Raw genomic sequence first — 19,373 nt, 5'->3', positions numbered from 1 at the left:
CCGTACAACAAGTGCCGGTGACTTATATTGGTATAAAGCAGGTGCTGGTTTAAAAATCAGTAAGATAACTGGAGCAAGAGAGAATTTCCTGACTCAAAGACGTGATACGAGCCTTTGACTGCAATCACAAAGTTACAATGTAACTTAAACTTTTTTAAACTCGCACTGAAAATCTATCATTTTTATTTGTGTTGCAGGCATACTTGCTTTTGTTTCAGCCTTTGCTTTGGTCACTTTTTTTTGCCAAATACCAAAGCAAACAGTAAGAAGAATGATGGCCTGTTTGTTGTAGATGGATTTTAATGGATTGTGAATGGCAAATATTCAAAAGGTAAAGAATTGTATGCAGTCTGAAAGGTTTTCCTAGAATAATGCAGTTCAGCTCCCCATGGGTCAAAGGTGATGACCTGTGCTTTCCATTCTTAAACTGTATTTACCCACCTGCCTTGCAAAGAGTGTCTTGGTACAAAGGCCTGTCTTGCTGTGCTGCCCTCCCATCAATACATAAAGCTGCCTCACAGGCCATTAGCTTCAGTAATGAAATAGTGCCACAAGCATATTACAAAGGACACGTGCTCCAGCAGCATCAGAATGAAAAGAACTTGTGACAGAGACATGAATGGCTAAATTTAATTGTAGCCTCTCAAAAGATAAAATAAATCACCAGCTGAATAGCAAAAGGCCTCAGGATACCCCAACATGAAAATGCAATCCAATGCAATCCATGTTTAGATAGGAGATAAACTGAAATAATAAATCCTCTTTATTAATCAAGGAGGCAACACCAATGGAAATGCCATGCCGTGCAGGCAATTGACAAAGGATCCGACATTTTGCTTTGCTGGTCTGAATTTGAAAGATTCCTAATAGTAAACTTTTATTAAAGAAACATACAACAAATTACAAATTTACTCTGGAAAACAGCTGGGAGGAAATCTCCTACTAGTTTGATCAACAATTAACCTACCTTAAAGAGATGGGAAAAAAAACAGCTGAAAATTGCAATCATGAAACAAAATGAATGCTAGTGAATTTTCAGTCCAAGCCAATTGAGAAAACAAGCATTATTCATTTAGAGTAGCATGGTAGTGGGAAACAAATCTGGTCCAACGGATGCCACTTATTTCAATGACACATTCTGCAACTCAGATACACCAGAATCTGATTAATGTACTTAATTTATTGAGCGATGAGATGATACTATTACATATCTAAGCAAATATATATTGTGACTTCTTTACAAATAGTAGGATGTGTTTTATTCAGTGCCCTTGGGTTTGCCTCAGAGGTTTTACTTCTGCAAATGGCTTGAAAACAGATTGCAACCAAAGAAATGTGACTTCCAACGCATTGTATGAGGTGCATATATTCTACAAATCCCTTGATAGTAGCATTGTTGCACGGTAATAAAGGAAGCATTTGCCTCCTGAAATTAAGGACTGTATATCAAACTTAATTATTTTTATTCAAACAATCAATGCGTACCACAGGAGTCATTCTTCTATTTTGACAATGTAAATTTTTTTAACAGGAGTCATCTGACAATTATAAGAAATTAATGTTCTTTGAACAAACAATGACTTGTCAGGAAGGAGTATTTTACAGATATTTCTATAATGCGCAACAATAACGCATTTGTTAACTGGGAAACAAGCATCAAGGCTTCGCTTATCCAAAATGTATATGATTGACGTGGATTATGTGACTGACCTTTTGAAGCATTCTAAACATAACCGCCTATAGTCTGTATAATCCCATGAATAGAAAACAGGCTCCTTTTTCCCCCTAAGGTTTTTAATATCAAATTTACTTCAAATTTGAAATAGTGACAATATTCCATTAAAATGTCTCCCTGGTGTCTAAGCTGTCAATTCAGTTCAGAAAGTAGCAGGGGCGCACAAGTTAAAACTCATACCATGAACTTGAAAAATACAAGTTATTAATTTATAAAATCGTTATAAAATTAAAAAAATGTAAGTAATTCATCCATAAAATCATCAGATGGTAACCAATTTAAAAGGTCATGTGAAATCTTGGGGTACAAGAGTATCGTGGTTAAGATACTGGACTAGCATCAAGACCCATTGCTGTGGACCCATTGATTCAGAGGCAGGAGTGCAATACAAGCAATAATTTAAGGAAACGTCTTGGAACTGAATCTATAAAACTACTGGTAAATGGTAGCGAATTAAGGAATGCAGTTGAAGAGAGGGATCTAGGAATAACTGTGCATAGTTTCCTTAAGGTGGAATCTCATGTAGATAGTGTGGTAAAGAAAGCTTTTGGGGTGCTGGCCTTTATAAATCAGAGCATTGAGTATAGAAGTTGGGATGTAATGTTAAAATTGTACAAGGCATTGGTGAGGCCAATTCTGGAATATGGTGTACAATTTTGGTCGCCAAATTATAGGAAAGATGCCAACAATATAGAGAGAGTACAGAGGAGATTTATTAGAATGTTGCCTGGGTTTCAGCACCTAAGTTACAGAGAAAGGCTGAACAAGTTAGGTCTTTATTCTTTGGAGCGCAGAAGGTTAAAGGGGGACTTGATAGAGGTCTTTAAAATGATGAGAGGGATAGACAGAGTTGACGTGGATAAACTTTTTCCATTGAGGTAGGGAAGATTCAAACAAGAGGACACGATTTGAGAATTAAGGGACAGACGTTTAGAGGCAACATGAGGGGGGAACTTTTTTATTCAGAGAATGGTAGCGGTGTGGAATGAGCTTCCAGTGGAAGCGGTGAAGGCAGGTTCATTTTTATCATTTAAAAATAAATTGGATAGGTATATGGACGGGAAAGAAATGGGGGGTTATGGTCTGAGTGCAGGTAGATGGGACTAGGTAAGAGTAAGTGTTCGGCGAGGCCTAGAAGGGCCGAGATGGCCTGTTTCCGTGCTGTAATTGTTATATGGTTATACTGGATTGTTGTAAAAATTCGAAACTATGTAGTAAATTTTCCAATTTTAGATAACTCACTTTTCTTTCAGTTTGTATCTGCACCGGCCGTTTCCGATCAATATCATTACGGCTCTTTGTTCACATAACCTGGCCCGCTGGACATGTCCCAGCAATCCATAAGCACACGCAAAGAATCTTAATCTGATTTTAACAGACCCTTAACTCCACGTTAGGCTATCCAGTCACATCCTGTCATGGATATTTCCTTTGTTCAACTTATTCTCTGCCTCCACCTTCACTGCTACTTAAACTAATTTGCTTTCTTTCTTTCTCAGTTCTGATGAAGGATTCAGGATCTGAAACATCAATAGTTTCTTCTTCCACAGATGCTGCCCAAGCAGCTGAGTATTTCCAGTATTCATTGTTATTTCAAACTCTGCATCCTTAAACACCACGACATCCAATTTGGCCACCATTTCTGTCCCCCCCCCGAGCGGTATCTGAGCATTTCATGTTCCGGCTTTTTAATTAACTCCATATTTAATTTCTCCACCTTTGACGGCCATTCTTACAACTATTTCATAGTGCTGCTGGAGAGCTCTGCCATTGGAAGCCTATGACGGAGTGAATTGAAAGATCTGGCCTTCCGAATCTGTAAGTTGTGGACTTCTCCAATTGACACGGCCCACTCTGAGATCTGGTACTTTTTAAATGGCTAAATGTTAGCAGTTGTGTCCGGGGATGGCTAGCAATGTACATGTTTTTGGTCAATGGTGCTATTATTATCACATGCATTAAATGCTAACACACAGTGAACTTGTTTTTCTTACAAACAGTTCAGTGGAGTATTACCATACCCCTGACAGTAAGTGTACAGAAATATTCCTCTGAGCCTGCATGCAAGAGGAGCATTTTCAAAGTCGATGCTCTAGTTCTTATGAGCAGTGCCAATATCAGGCAAGTCCCTATTGCGGGCCTCCAGCCATGGCCTTCCTTGGACACGACATCCATTTCCTCGCCCATCCACTTTTGTTCCCGGGGGCGCCTCCCGCAGCTAACCACTATTGCACTATAAAGTAGTAACTTAAGGTAATTTGCAAGCCTTTAACATGAATGACAATTTGATCCACCTTCTAAAAATATACATGTGCAATCTATATGGATAAAACTGATCAGCACCAGTACTGTCTCGGAATCAGTACAAATAATGAAATAGCCATTAATTCTCCTTTACCCTAGCTTTTAATATACTAGTTATTTTGTTACTGTAATAGTCATGTTAACTGTACTTGGGATTTTCTTTCATGGTAGCAAATTTCCTTCTGTCACCCTGAATTTATATATTTTCATTGTGGGCCAAATACACTGCATCAGCAACAACTATGGACTAACCTCACACACTGTGAGCTCAAAAGTCGTGGTTAGAGCTCCTTACGATTTCAATCTGCAGCACTGGCCTATCTTTCATCCCGTTACGATATTTTGAAGTAGGAGCTGTCCCCGTGTCCATTCATCCAGCAGACAACTTTACAAGAACACAATGGCTCAAGAAAATTCAATGTTTGTTGGCCTCAGCAGAAAACAGAAATGGTCCGAATCTGACCTTTCTGTTCTGGGCCTCATGGCCATATTCCGCTTGGGCAGTTTACACCTCAATGGCATGAACATTGACTTCTCTAATTTCCAGTAGCCCTTATTGCCTCCTCCCCTTCTCAGCTCTCCCTCAGCCATCTGGCTCCTCCTCTTACTTTCTTCACCCCCCCCACATTAGTCTGAAGAAGGTTTTGGCCCAAAACGTTGCCTATTTCCTTCGCTCCATAGATGCTGCCGCACCCGCTGAGTTTCTCCAGGACTTTTGTCTACGTCTGACTAATGCAGTGCTTTTTGAAAATATTCAGGCATTATTTTAAATAATTTTTAAACGTCTGTTAGCCTAATCATAGTCTTCTCGCTGGTGTCAGATAGACATGGTCTTAAGGAAGTTTGCAATTCTTCAAGAATAGACTTACAGTCAGCACATTTCCAAATCAAATGATTTGGCCCTTTCTCCCTTGGATATCTAGATTCTGCTCTCCATTATAACCCAAGTAAAACTAGCTATATTTGTGCATTTTTAATTTTCTAATATTAAATTTAATAGTCAAGTTGAGGAATATCAATTGTGGGATGCTAAAGTGTAAGGAGAGCAGGCATCTTGGAGTGCATGTCCACAGATTTCTTACGTTAGAAGGCCACCTGAATAAAGGTGCTTGAGAAGTCATACAAAACTTTTATTGACTAAGGCAATGAATACAATAGCAGAAATGTTATGCTATAGTTCTGTAAAATAAATATATTTCCATCCATATGTGACACAGTTATAAATATTTATTCTTAGCAGGTAGACCTTCAGGATAAAAAAACACAAGTAAAGAAAATTTCTGTTTCAAAGGAAATTTAAATCTTTGGTTTATTTATATTGCAAGCTAAACATTCAACATCTGCACTGCTGTATATTTCTCCAGCATTCAATTTGAAATAAGTGCTATTTTAACTACTCACTTGGCCGGCACTTGTACCATACGATGAGGTATTTGCTGGTTCCAGGACAAGGGTCTGTCCCAAATATTCTGCTATTGACAAGAAGCTGACAACTCCTCCTGTCCTGGCATTCATCCAACATTTTCTAGAGAAGCAGAAAAAACAAATGTTGTACCAAATCATGCACTTTTGCAATATGATATTAGCATACTTAAAAAATGTGAATTAATATCAGATTCATGGCAGAGGTAAATCTCAGGAATTGCAGGAAAATATCACATTGCATTTTCCATTCTCATTCTAAAACCTGCTTCCTGTCTGAACAATTCTCTCATTTAGATTGGATTATAACCTTGCAAAGAGTATTCTGAAAATTAATTCTAAAATGATTTATTGTGCTGGTGTTTAAAATAGTACGGAGAGTTCCAACAATTCAATTAATTTATACTATGAGAAATTGACCCACACAGAGCATGTTGGAGCAGTTATATGGGAATCTGAAACAAGCCAGATGCTTTCAAGAGAGATTTAGCTCTTAGAGCTAAAGGAATCAAGGAATATGGGGAAAAAGCAGGAATGGGGTACTGATTTTGGATGATCAGCCATGATCATATTGAATGGCGATGCTAGCTCAAAGGGCCAAATGGCCTACTCCTGCACCTATTTTCTGTTTATGTTTCTAAGCCCTGTAGAATCTGCTGCAGTCTTCTTCATAGCACAGGAGTTAGAGAGCAGTGGGAAATGGGATAATAAAGCTTACCAGCATTCACTGTCAAAGGTTACCTGTTGACAGTGGATTATAGGGATTGGAACAGAGGTCACCAAGCAGCAATGGAAATGTATTGCAGCAAATGTCTGCAGTTTTGAGCAAGAAAGTGAATGGGTAAAGGTGTGCATACAACTGATCTCAAGTGTCTAACTTACCGTCAAATAAATCGTTTCATAACATAAAGATTAAGCACGAGAGACACAAAGAACTGCAGTTGCTGGAAAGTTGAGGAAAACATTAAGTGCTGGAGAAAGTCAGCGGATCAGGCGGCAGTCTCAAAAAGGGTCCCGATCCAAAACATCACCTATCCATTTCCTTCACAGATGTTGCCTGACTCGCTGAGTTCTTCCAGCACTTTGTGTTTTGATAAGCATTAAGATATATTTATGCTGTGGGTTTAAAAGTCATATTTGGGTTTGGTTTATTTGGCAATTTTAGCCTTCACTAGGAATATGGCACAGCACATAACTCATATTTTGTCAGACCCTGCTGACATTCTTCCCACTGAAATTCAAGGAATTAAAACACCATGGAATTTAAAAGTGACAGTGTTGGATGTTGTTTGTCCATTATCATAGCAGTGAAGGTAAAAAATGATTATTTAATCGCTGATACTTACAAGACTGTTATATTTAACTGAATAGGTGTATAAAGAAAAAAAGTGAAGTATTGCCAGAGAGGGAGTACAGAGAAGGTTCACCAGACTGATTCCTGGGATGTCAGGATTTTCATATGAAGAAAGACTGAATAGACTCGGCTTGTGCTCGCTAGAATTTAGAAGATTGAGGGGGGATCTTATAGAAACATACAAAATTCTTAAGGGGTTGGACAGGCTAGATGCAGGAAGATTGTTCCCGATGTTGGGGAAGTCCAGAACAAGGGGTCATGGTTTAAGGATAAGGGGGAAATCTTTTAGGACCGAGATGAGGAAAACATTTTTCACACAGAGAGTGGTGAATCTTAGGAACTCTCTGCCACAGAAGATAGTTGAGGCCAGTTCATTGGCTATATTTAAGAGGGAGTTAGACGTGGCCCTTGTGGCTAAAGGAATCAGGGGGTATGGAGAGAAAGCAGGTACAGGATACTGAGTTGGATGATCAGCCATGATCATATTGAATGGCGGTGCAGGCTCGAAGGGCCGAATGGCCTACTCCTGCACCTAATTTCTATGTTTCTATGTTTCTAAAAATGATACTGCACATTTCCCTTTGATTAATAATTGTTTAACAATCAACTCGGAAATAAAGGTGGCAGGGGAATACATAATATACGGTATGAAATTCTTCCTCTTTCACATTGTCAGAGTTGAGCTGTTTCCATTCCAGTTTTGCGTGGAAGATGTCAGTGCGTAATTGAGGGCCTGTTTGAAAAGTTCAATAGAGGTAACACTGAATCACAAGCAAAGGATCTATAGGCTGGAGTGTTTCTCCCTCTCCCTCTAATTCAATGCACATTGAATGCATAATTTGTAGTTTCAATCGCCGAGTTTCATTTAAAAATTTGACAATCGGCTTTTACTGTCTTTCATGAACCATGAAAACCGACAATACTTCATTGCTTATGGCCTTATCTTCCAAGTGTTTGCCATTAAAATTTGCCTTAATTTATCACCATTCCATCAGCTTCTTCAACTCCATTAATTTCACTTCCCCCCCAAAAATATCTTCTGTGTTGTCACTGAATATCCTGCCTTACTGTTGGCCATCTTGCTAGATAAATCTGCCCAAGAATAAAATTGCCTCTAAGTGGGGGATTAAGGTTAGAAAGAGTTAATTAGTGTTGGGTCATAGGTTAGAACTGACACAAAGGACTGATCTGAACTGAGGGTTGGGTCTGGATTGGGAGGTTATGTAAAGTTTAGGGCCACTACATTTAATTCAGAGGTGTGTTTGTTTATTTTTTTTTTTAAAAAGGATGTTCCAGATCAGTCACACTTTTTGCACTGGATAAAATATAAACTCCCCCTGCCTCTCAATCCAATAAATGTGTAATACCATCACAAGCTGCTCCCTCTGTGGAGATGAAGCTGCCGTGAGGATTCCTGGTTTCAGTTAGTAGTAATATGTTTAGTTTTAATTTAGTTTAGTGTTTTATTGTCACGTGAACTGAGGCACAGTGAAAAGCTTTTGTTTGTGTGATATCTGACCAAAGAAAAGACTATAACCGAGTACAATCAAGCCACGCACAGTATACAGATAAAATATAAAGCTGACAACATTTAGTGCAAGATAAAGTCCAATAAGATCCAATTAAAGGTAGTTCAAAGGCAATGTCCTACGAGATCGATGGGAGGTTAGGACCGCACTCTAGCTGATGAGAGGGCTGCTCAGTTGTCGGATAACAGCTGGAAAATAACTGTTCCTGAATCTGGAGGTATGGAAAATGGAGAGCCTTTCCAGCTCACTACAATGGACTTGAGTTATTACATTTGTATTCAATTGAATTACATTTCAAGGAGGCCAAGGTGTGCATGCTTGCAAGGACAGAAGGTACAAAAGTGGTTAGTGCAGGGATAGCAATAGTATCTAACCAGGGCGGCACGGTGGCGCAGCGATAGAGTTGCTGCCTTACAGCGCCGGAGACCCGTGTTCGATCCTGACTGTGGGTGTTGTCTGTACAGAGTGTGTACATTCTCCCCGTGACCGCGTTGGTTTTCTCCGAGATCTTCGGTTTCCTCCCACACTCCAAAGACGTACAGGTATGTAGGTAAATTAGCTTGGTAAATGGGAAAAAAATATCCCTAGTGTGTGTAGTATAGTGGTAATATGCGGGAATCGCTAGCTGGCGCGGACCCAGTGGGCCAAAGGGCCTGTTTCCGCGCTGTATCTCTAAACTAAACGATCAATGGTGTTAAAGTACTCTTTAATTTATAATATCACAGTCTTTTCTCAAATAACTTTGGAAAACAAAATACATTTTTAAAAACCAATCCAGTTTTTGTTTAGGCAGCAATGCAGTGTAATAATTAGTGCTGCCACCTCACAGTTCCAGAAATCTAGATTCAATCCTCAATTTAGGCAGTGTCCATGTGAAGTTTACCGATTCTCCCATTGGTCTCCTCCTGATGCTACAGTTTCCTTGAACTTCCCAAAAGTGTACTGATAGGTGACTGTACCAAGTGTACTGGTAGGTAAATTTCTCCTTTCCCCTGACTCTCAGTCTGAAGAAGGGTCTCGACCCAAAACGTCACCTACCTATATTCCTTTTCTCCAGAGATGCTGCCTGACCCATTGAGTTAGTCCAGCTTTTGTGCCTATCTTCAGTTTAAACTAGCATCTGCAGTTCCTTCCTACACTGGTCGGTTAATTGGCTGCTGTACAGTCTTAGTAGATATAAACATAGACATAGAAAATAGGTGCAGGAGGAGGCCTTTCTGCCCTTCGAGCCAGCACCGCCATTCATTGTGATCATGGCTGAACACGTATCATCAAAAGAGACAAAGGGAAGTTGATTGTTATGTGAGAGAGAATAAGTTGCAGGGACACAGGGAAAAAAATGAGATGGGGAAATGAAACTAATGGGAGCCAGCATGAACCTAATGGGGTGAAGGCCTTTTTTGAGTTGTAATGCATAACTAATATTAAGTGCATTTTCTAAAATTCATAAGCACTCATATGTTCGTATTTGCTCAGAGGGATAAACTAATCTCACTTTTTTTGTGACCTTGTTTGGTATTCTTTAGACTTCATTAAATTAATTGGGAAATAGAGTGTAACATTGGGAAATGTTAGATGGGTTAGAAAGGTTACAAAGAATAGATGGGAAGAATCCAAGTTCAATTTTCAAGACAGGACCATAGAATTTCTAAGGCAATTCAAGATGCACCTGTATTTATTTTTCAGTTGGATAGGGCAAGTAATAATTTGTCAGTCACGGAAATAAGAGATAGCGATATTTCTACTATTAAATATTAGAAATCAGAATCATCAGATGATATCTCTAATTGCTGTGAGTGAAAAAATATGACTTACATTTTTAAATCAGACAGAGACGGCATGAAGCCATTACTTTTCTTGATACTAATTCCATTTCTTTAAAAAAGAGAGCAATGGATTGGGAGGACAGGAAGGTAAAAGAGAGGAGGGCATGAAGTGAAATTAAAAGGGAGGGTTGAAGTGGGTTGAAAGTAAAATACATTTGCCAGCAGTTCTGCTCCCTTGTGAGAAGCACAAAGACAAGAACAAATTGAATATGAGGAAAAACTGCAAAAGGAAGACAGAAATAATGGGAAGAAGCACAACATAGAGGTAAGAGAGTGGCCATACCCTTTAACATATTGCACACAATCCCTTGGGATATCAATGGCCATTAAATTAGAGCCCAAGAGGATAGCAAACACCTTTCCTGGATGAAATATGTAATATCTGCTCGAATCAGGTACTGTGAGGTGTTGTTCACTAAAACAAAGTGATGATTGCTTGGCATTCCTACACTTGATCTACAGTCTGGGCCTGACGGCAAGGATTATCACTGATAGACAAGGCATTAAAGTGATGTGCAATGCCTGCAGCTAGTAACAACCTGGCAGACTAAAATATTATTGTCAATCTCGAGAGCTTTCTTCATATTGTGTCACTTCCTTGTTCAGTGAAACAAAAACAAATAAAACTACTTTGATTTTCACAGAACCACGCTTGACTGCATAAATGCTCGTTTACGAACATAAATCAGAAATGACCAAAGAATGTCCTTATCTCATCGTGTTCAATTTGTGTCAATCAGCACCTTTTACTTCTGCCTCTTAATCATTTGTCTTCAGTAAACCGGCTGGCTATGACTGAAAAGGCACCGCTGTTTTTTTAATTGACGAAATGCTGGATTTTGTCTGCTCAATTCATTACACAAAAGGACCATATTACGATCCATTTATATTTTTTAAATACTAAATTCTGTTCAGCTTTTCCAAAATTCCGCTGCTTTAAATCGATATGACAATAACATTAATGCCTCCTATTAAAGGTCACTAGTTGTCAGGGATTTCTCTTTTTACAGAGCAGGTGTTCCTGTTTCTGAGATGAAGTGCGATATCTTCAAATATGACAGCTCAACAGAGCTTCATTACAATCCTTATATTGTGACTTTGTGGCCCATTCCCGAGGTACAACTTTACCTGTGTAAGTGGGGCAGAATAAATACCTACTTACCCTTGCCATAGGTTGGAGACCTGATCTCAAATTCCCAAAGATTGTGCCAAATGCTGGCACAAAAGGAGTTGCTGGCACTTCTCAGTGCACATTAGTAACACTCATCCTAATCAACATTCAGAAACCACTCTGCCCGAGGTCACTAGCCCCAATGACAATTTGGGGATCTTCAACTTCAAAAGGGGACATTGTTCCTCCGGACAAGGTAATCTAGCCCCTCCAGGATCAATTACCTTGGTTTACGGCCTTTTGAAAGACTTCAAAGGCACACATTACAGGTATTGCCGCTGAAATCTTTTAAGAGTGCAAAGACTGGTCTCCAGGAGCAGCTGAAGAACTTAACCAGACTGACTGCAAAAAGCATCAATAAATATCTCCACACCTGAATTTCAAATGAATATGGAAGCATCTTGATATAATTGTTTTTTTATCCTTCCCTCCTCTTCCTCAGGCAGCCCCTTGGAGGACGTCTTGCTTTTACTCCCATTGTGTTGGTTCTGAGGTACGCAAATGAGGCCAAAGTAAAAGCCACTGTTGGGGCCGAAGGGGTCTGACAGGGCAAGCAGGCAGGTCATTTATGAGGTTTTGCGGTCCTTCCACCGCGTATAGAGCCTCTGTATGCTCCAAATGCAAACAATGAAGTTTCTGAGGCTTGTGGCATTTCTTCACGGAGGCTTTGAGCATCTTTGAATCTTTTCTCCATCCACAATAGAGATCTAAATAGAGTGTTTGAGTTGGTGCACAGATGCTGAGCATGGAAACAATGAGAGCTCACCTACATATCCAACTGAATGTAACTAGGACCTTGGCCAGTGGAGGACACTGACATCAGTTGACTTATCTGTCCACTGAATTTGCAGAAATAACTTTGAATGCATTGTTCATAAGTGATAGGAGCAGAATTAGGCCATCCGGCCCATCAAGTCTACTCCGCCATTCTATCATGGCTGATCTAAATTTCCCTCTCAACCCCAATCTCCTACCTTTTCCCCCATAACCCCTGACACCTGTACTAATCAAGTTCCATAACCTGGCTGCCTGCTGCAGGTTCAAGTTCAAAGTAACTTTATTGTCAATTCAATTATGCAACAGTAGTTACACATGGATCGAAATTACGTTTCCCCATACTCCAAATGTGCAAGTAATATTAAAAACACAGACAGCCAACATACCAATAAAAATAGACAATAGACATACATTATTTAAAATATTAAATAGTAGGTAATAGGTAATACAAGTCTTTGAAAATATACAAGACCATCCTGCCCAGAGATATGTATGCCATGCTCTTCCTTGGGTGATCTTTGGACAATTTTCAAAAGTATCTTTTTTTTCCAACTTCGTGGCACAATGATTTTACTAAGTAAACTTTGATCATTAATATCTGGCAGTCTAAATAACTGAATCCTTACAAGCACTCAAGAAAAGCACTCCAATACAGCAAAATAGGAGGAAGTAGCTTAAGTTTTATATCTGTGGAGTGAAGTTATGCTTTAAGGTTTTCTTGTCATAACTGGCCTGTGTCTAACAACTATGGGAGGTAGCCCTCTCAAGTTGCATTCCCTCAGGATCTTCATTTGTCCCAGATTCAAAGTGCTAAGCTTCTTCCTAATTTTCTTTCCATGACATGTTTTATCAGTTGATGAATGTAAGCCCTGGGCTCAATACTAATAAGCTTTTCCATAACAGCTATAATCTCATTGCCTCTGGTAAAGCACTAATCACATTTATTTTTGCTCTATACTCAGCCCTTTTACTGTAAAGCATTTGCATTAAAGTAATAAATATTCCTATGAATACCTTACTGCTAAAGGCCAACTCTAACAATGAATATACCCGAGTATAAACTGAAAATTGCACAATTTAAGAATAAAATATTTTGTGGAAGTACTCACTAATTCCTATTAAAAATCAAATAATATTAAGGATAACATATCATTTGCAAACTATTGCTTCATATTTACAAATATATATGCTATTTACTGCATTACTTGTCCTGTAAATCTGAGCTTTAAATGGCTAAGTATTTGGTTAAATGTTTGTGTGTCATTTAAAATTTATTTTTAAAAAGTAACACTTTTTCACTTGTCAAACTAATTATTACCAAAACACATAATCTGGATAGTATTGCCTTGGCTGTCAGTCTCTCCTTAAAGTCAAACTAACTATGATATAGAATTTATTATGCAAACATTATTTGTAGGTTGCTCAAGAAGTTCTGTATATCTATGGAACTATTTGCTTTTGTCATTATTTGTAGGTTGCTCAAGAACTGTGTTAATTTAATATTTACACAAATTTGGTTCTTGTAAGTTTGAAAATGATTTGCCTAATATGTGTTTTAATAAATATATTGAAACAATAAATCACATGACATATTAATATTTTTGTTAACGTTTATTGGTATATAATCTTCTTTAACAATCCTACTTAAAATAACGTGGCTTCTAGAACACATTTCAAGCTCACAAGGAAGATAATTAATATGTGCATGAGATATTAACTTAATACGATTGTTTTATGATTGTTTGATATTGAAATCTTCCCAATTAATTTGACTAGCTGGACAAACTCTGCAGGTCAGGCAGCATCGATGGAGGGAAATGGACAGACAGCGTTTCAGGTCAGGACCCTTCTTCAGTCTGATCCGTTTCCCTAGACTGATGCTACCTGACCCATGAAGTTCCTCCAGCACTTTGTTTTTTTACTCTTGATTCCAGCATCTGCAGACTCTCGGGGTTTTTTCACCAATTGCATGATTGCAAGATATTATTTTTCTCTCCATACTTCCCTTACTTCAAAAGGATATTCATTGCTCTAACACAATCAGGTCAAAATTGTCACTTTATTCATAAGCAGTTTTAGCTGATTTAAAAGAAAATGTAATTACTTTTTCTGATCCTCACATCTTTCATTGATAATTTGCTATGTACCATTCTTAACCTTTATTATATATTAATGCGAGTATAAATATCAGGAAGTCATGTTGCAGCATTAAAGGACTTTGGATATCGTGTGCTCAAAATTTCCTGGATTAGAGGGTAATAAGGAGAGGTTGGACAAACTTGTTTTCTCTGACGTCAGAGTCTGAGGGGACACCTGATAGGAGTATATAACATTTTGAGAGGCATAGATGGGGTAGACGATCACAACCACTTTTCCTGGGTGGAAATGTTAAGGACTAGAGGTTTAAGGGAAGAAGGGCAAAATTTAAAGGCGATGTTGCGGGGAAGGTTTTTTTTCCCCACACAGCGAGTAGTGGGTGCCTGGAATGCGCTGCCAAGGGTGGAGACAGACTTGATAGTGGTATTTAAGAGGCTTTTAGATAGGCATGTGGATATACTGGGAATGGAAGGATATTGATCTCTACAGGTAGGCAACATTTGTTTAACTTAGCATCATGTTCGGCAAAGACATTGTGCAGTACTCCATATTGTGAGTACTCCATATTGCAAGTTCCAAATTGTAGCTTCTTTGGCTGGGGTGAAACTGATACAATGATGCAATTTGAGGTTCAAATGTAATTTGGTTTCTGCAGTCATACAAACAAGTAGATGAACCAAGACACAACACAATTTACACAAACACACATCACAGCGAATCTCCTCCTCGCTGTGATGGAAGGCAAAGTCTTATCTCTCCCCTGCACTCCCCATTCTCCTCCCGATGTCAGAGTTAAAGCCCCCGGCAGGTGATGGTAAGTAAGTCCCACGGCCATTAAAGCCGCGCCGGGCGATGCAAGACCCTGCTCCGGGTCTTGGTGTTGGAGCCCCAGGCATGCCCTAGCGAGTCCCGCGGCCATTTAAAGCTGCGCCGGGCGATGTAAGGCCCCGTTCTAGGTCATCCTCAACCCCGCAAGTCGGGCGGGAGAAGTCACCGTTGCGGAAGCCCCGAAAAGCAGTCACCCACCAGGGACCCGTGGGCTCCCGGTGTCACTGTCCACCAGACCTGCGGCTGGACCCTCCGAATCTCCAGGGATGGGCCGCAGCAGCGCACCACCACAGCTCTCCACGCTCCGAACTCGGCCAGCTCTGCGATGGTAAGTCCGCAGGCTCCGTGACTGGAGCCCCAGCAACTAGATTCTTGTCAATTGGCTTCTCAGCATGGTTTGAATAACATCCATTTGACAAATGTCTAAGCTTTGCTTGGATGAAGTACATAATACAATTTTGTTTAAGCATTGCGTGCACACAAGATAAGAAAGAATAGATCACTTAAAATTTAGATAAAGCAGGCTAACTGGCAAGGGGTTATTGGGTATGGTAATTACATGGACAGGCAACCTTCAACCCAATAAAAATGAATGTTAATCTATATTTGTTTGTCATTTCTGGGGTGACCACCAGTGTTTCCATAAAAGGAAACCTAGTTTGACCTTTCAGTATTGCCTTTGTTGGGTAGATATCGGCAACTTGTACTTAGACCTTCTATTGTAGTCATGGTCCTGTGTATATTGCAACCTCTTCCAAGGAACTAAAACGTTACAAGAGGATTTAAGAAAAAAAGAACAAAATCTATTTATCATTTTCTGAGCAAAGTCCTATTTCAGAATTAAAGCCTGAAGTTTACCTGCAAGGATGTGACAGCTGAACAGGACAAATCTTCCATTTCAATGTCTTTAAAACTCTGTCCATAACGTGATGGGCACATCTGGTGACTGGGTGCCTTCCTGCCGTAAAATGAAGACTGGATACTGATGGTGGTTTTGTGGGGACAACGCAGCGAGATATATTCTCCATCACAGGCATGTTCCGTATAATTCTTCAAAACCCTGGACATATATCCTGTCAAAACAAGATCATCACATAAAACTCTAAAAAGGCAAGATTAATGGGTTCAGCCAAAAGACAACACAATGTTCCTTAGCAATTCCTTATTCAACTCCATGATCACCTCAACTATCACTTGCTATGTGATGAAGCCTTTGTGCACCATCACAGAAGAAGCATCCTGCACACTTGCCAACTCTTCATATTGACTTGGGTCATACACGCTCCTTGAACATTTAGTTTAGAATATTGTTTTAAATTTCAGAAAGCAGATACCAATTCACTGGAGTGACTAATCAGAGATTGGATGACTATTTCAATTGGCGTATTTTATTTTATCCACAGCATAACTGCAAGCTTTTGTTTGCTTTTACAACTTTCTATTCTGCTCCCACTGTCCTTCATCCCCTGTATTGTTTGAACGAAACTTAATAGGAGTTTGCGGTACGGCAGTTTTTCAATGGGGTATTTTTCCATCTTCTTATTTTAACATTGGCTTAGACTCACACGCAGACATCCAAACTTACTCACTAATAGTTGCTGCCACAACATCCATTTTGCTCCACCGCTGGAGTTCCCCTGAAGTCCAACAGTGGAGCTCCATCTTCTGAGATTCCCCGGAATTTATACTGGGGAAACCAGATTTCAGATCTTGTGGAAAGAGAAACAGAATTAATGCTTTAGGTCGAAGATTTTTTTTATCATTGATTTGGTTTTTTTAAATTTCAGATTTTCAGCAGTTCCAGTTTGATTTTCCGATCAAGTGTATCAGGATTCACAACCCAAAATGACTTTAAGAAGAATCATAGAGCTGCACCTCAAGACCTTAAGATGCCTGGAAGCCAGCTCGATAGACCCTCAAGATTGATGTTAAAAGCAGGCCAGGCAGTGCAAGAAACAGTTAACATTTCAAGTCAATGAACTCTGTTGGAATGTTAACTCTGTTTTGCTCTCCACATATGCTGCATGTCATGCTGAGCATTTCCAGCATCAGTTTAGGTTAGTTTAGAGATACGGCGCAGAAACAGGCCCTTTCGGCCCATCAGGTCCACGCCAACCAGCGACCCCCACACATTAACACTATCCTATGGACAATTTTTACATTTACCAATCCAATTAACCTATAAACCTGTACGTGTTTGGAGCATGGGAGGAAACCGCTCGGAGAAAACCCACGCAGATCATGGGGAGAACGTACAAACTCCGTACAGACAGCACCCGTAGTAATACTCCGACGTGTATTTGCTGTAAGGCAGCAACTCTACCACTGCGCCATTGTGCAGCGTTCTCTACTCTTATTTCAGATTTCCGACAGGTTTTTTATTTCCCTCCATATCTGGACCAGTTAAGTTTAAGTATGGGATACCTCGGGAGGTAGGTCCATGATGAGAAAATTCACACCCACTGAGCTCTGACGTTACAGTGATAGACATATATACTCTTTGTTCAATTCTTTGGAATAATGATCCTAATTTATCTTTTACTAACATATATTTGAAGAAATTATTTAATAAAGAACAACACATCTTCTGTGATATATGTCAGGAAGGAACAAAATTCGACAAAGTGTATTTGAATTTTTTTGTTTAGGGTTTGTCATTAAGAACTTGTGCATTTTTACAATTCTGAAGGACTTGTAGACCTATTCCAGTGATTAAGAGATTTTCAACATTGGAATAAATAAGATTTCATAAATGTAAACCCTGATAATGGCAAATTGTCTTCTTTTAAAAATAATCCAACTTAACATTCCAATTTATGCTGTTTAGTGTTTAGTAAAAACAAATGTATTTGGTGATTTATGAAATGTAAGTAATAATATAAGATGGCCTCCAGAATCAAATTGGTCTAAGATCACCATTTATTTTATTTTTGTACTCTCATGTGTGTAGTGGCCAAGGTCTCTTCCCTGGGAATGACCAAGGGATGTGGCATTTGTTTTGGTGACCACTGGCAAGTACAATTATAAATCAACTTGTATCAATGCTCTCCTTCTCTCGACTGTGGCTGAAAATGCATGCATAAGCACTTTAGATAAGGATGGCATCTGCTTGGTATGATGCCTCCTATATTAATATCACTGCCCATGCTCACTAAACGTTCACCTATGAAGTAATGCAAGGTTGCCAGAGCAACTATAATCGTGCCACAGGATGAGTTACTGCCGTCAGAACAAAATGGGAAGACAATTTTTTAAAATAAAATTAGCATACAAAGTCGAACTAATTACTATTAAATTTTCTATTGTGTGTAACGACAATGGCATTGGCATAGAATCTTTTAACAGTTAAACACCCCAAGAGGAAGGAGGGTATCAAACTAAAGATGACAAGTCACAAATCAATCAAAAATGTGGTCAGAGGAAGGTTTTAAAGAGTGTGACAAAGGAGAAGGATCCAGGAATTCTTTAACTTAGGGCCCAAACAGCTGAGGAAACCAGCCACCAACAAACAAAAGGTCGGAACTGTAACGTGGAGATATTCAAAGAGAGAATGAAATTGCAGAAACATGCAGGGGTAAAACCATGCTGAGATTTAAAAACAAGTGAGTGAAGTTAAGAAGGAAGCATCACTACACTGGGAACCAGCACTCATAAGAATGACAATTAATTGAGTAGAAGTTAAGGGTCTGTCCCACTTGGGTGTCATTTGCGCATCATGCAGATGGCGCGCGAAGATTTTGTACATCCCAAAATCCTGGGGCGCCACGCGCAACTGCGCGTCACTGCCTAGGTCACCACGCACCCTGCGCGCGTAATGCACACCATGCGCGCATTACATGCGCGTCACGCCACGTGCGTCATGACGTATAAATGATGTCGCTTAAATGATGCGCAAATGACGCCCAAGTGGGACAGCCCTTTAGGATATGAGCAGTGCAGTTTTGGATTATCTTTATTATGAAGGATAGAAGATGGTCAGTCAGTCAGCAACATATTGGAATGATAAGATCTTGAAGTACCAAAGGCATTAAGGAGGGTTTCAACATCATTTGAGTAGAGTCAAGGGTTGACAACATCATGATAGTGGTAGGCTTTCCATTTATATCTCCTTGATGCTGGATGAATGTCAACAATTAAGTGCAAATCTTGAGGATAATGTGGTGTTGAGGGGAATTAAGGAAATAGTTTTGTTTCATCCATGAAGTGTTGCGAGCTTGGAAATGTGCACCATGATGAGCCCTTGACGTGTGAAAACCGTGTTCTTTTCAACTGGACTGAACATGAGAGGTCAAATGGCTTCCATTCTGAGTCCTAAACTTGTATGCTTTTA

The 19,373-nt window shown here is 39.4% G+C and overlaps 1 protein-coding gene and 1 long non-coding RNA gene across 6 annotated transcripts in view; one reads left to right on the top strand and one right to left on the bottom strand.

The window, feature by feature from the left end:
* The window catches only part of LOC129697238 (protein eva-1 homolog C), a 271,653-nt gene that overhangs the window by 152,591 nt on the left and 99,689 nt on the right, over positions 1-19,373 (bottom strand). For 2 of the 5 annotated variants that reach the window (XM_055635590.1, XM_055635589.1), the window contains exons 2-4: positions 16,633-16,752; positions 15,902-16,116; positions 5,441-5,564 (exon numbers count right to left, since the gene is read on the bottom strand). In XM_055635590.1, coding sequence (XP_055491565.1) covers positions 5,441-5,564; positions 15,902-16,116; positions 16,633-16,752 — 459 coding nt within the window. Of the gene's footprint in view, positions 1-5,440; positions 5,565-15,901; positions 16,117-16,628; positions 16,753-19,373 lie in introns of all 5 variants that reach the window. The other 3 variants (XM_055635591.1, XM_055635593.1, XM_055635592.1) reach the window with 2 other exon arrangements.
* LOC129697240 (uncharacterized) lies at positions 5,650-18,292 on the top strand. Its single transcript, XR_008723477.1, has 2 exons — positions 5,650-10,435; positions 16,831-18,292. It is a non-coding gene; the product is annotated as an uncharacterized LOC129697240 (long non-coding RNA).

The sequence above is a fragment of the Leucoraja erinacea genome, chromosome 5 (assembly GCF_028641065.1).
Source record: "Leucoraja erinacea ecotype New England chromosome 5, Leri_hhj_1, whole genome shotgun sequence".
In the NCBI taxonomy this organism is placed as follows: domain Eukaryota; kingdom Metazoa; phylum Chordata; class Chondrichthyes; order Rajiformes; family Rajidae; genus Leucoraja; species Leucoraja erinaceus.
Note: the sequence above shows the minus strand (reverse complement) of the source record. Positions and strands in the feature narration are given on the sequence as shown.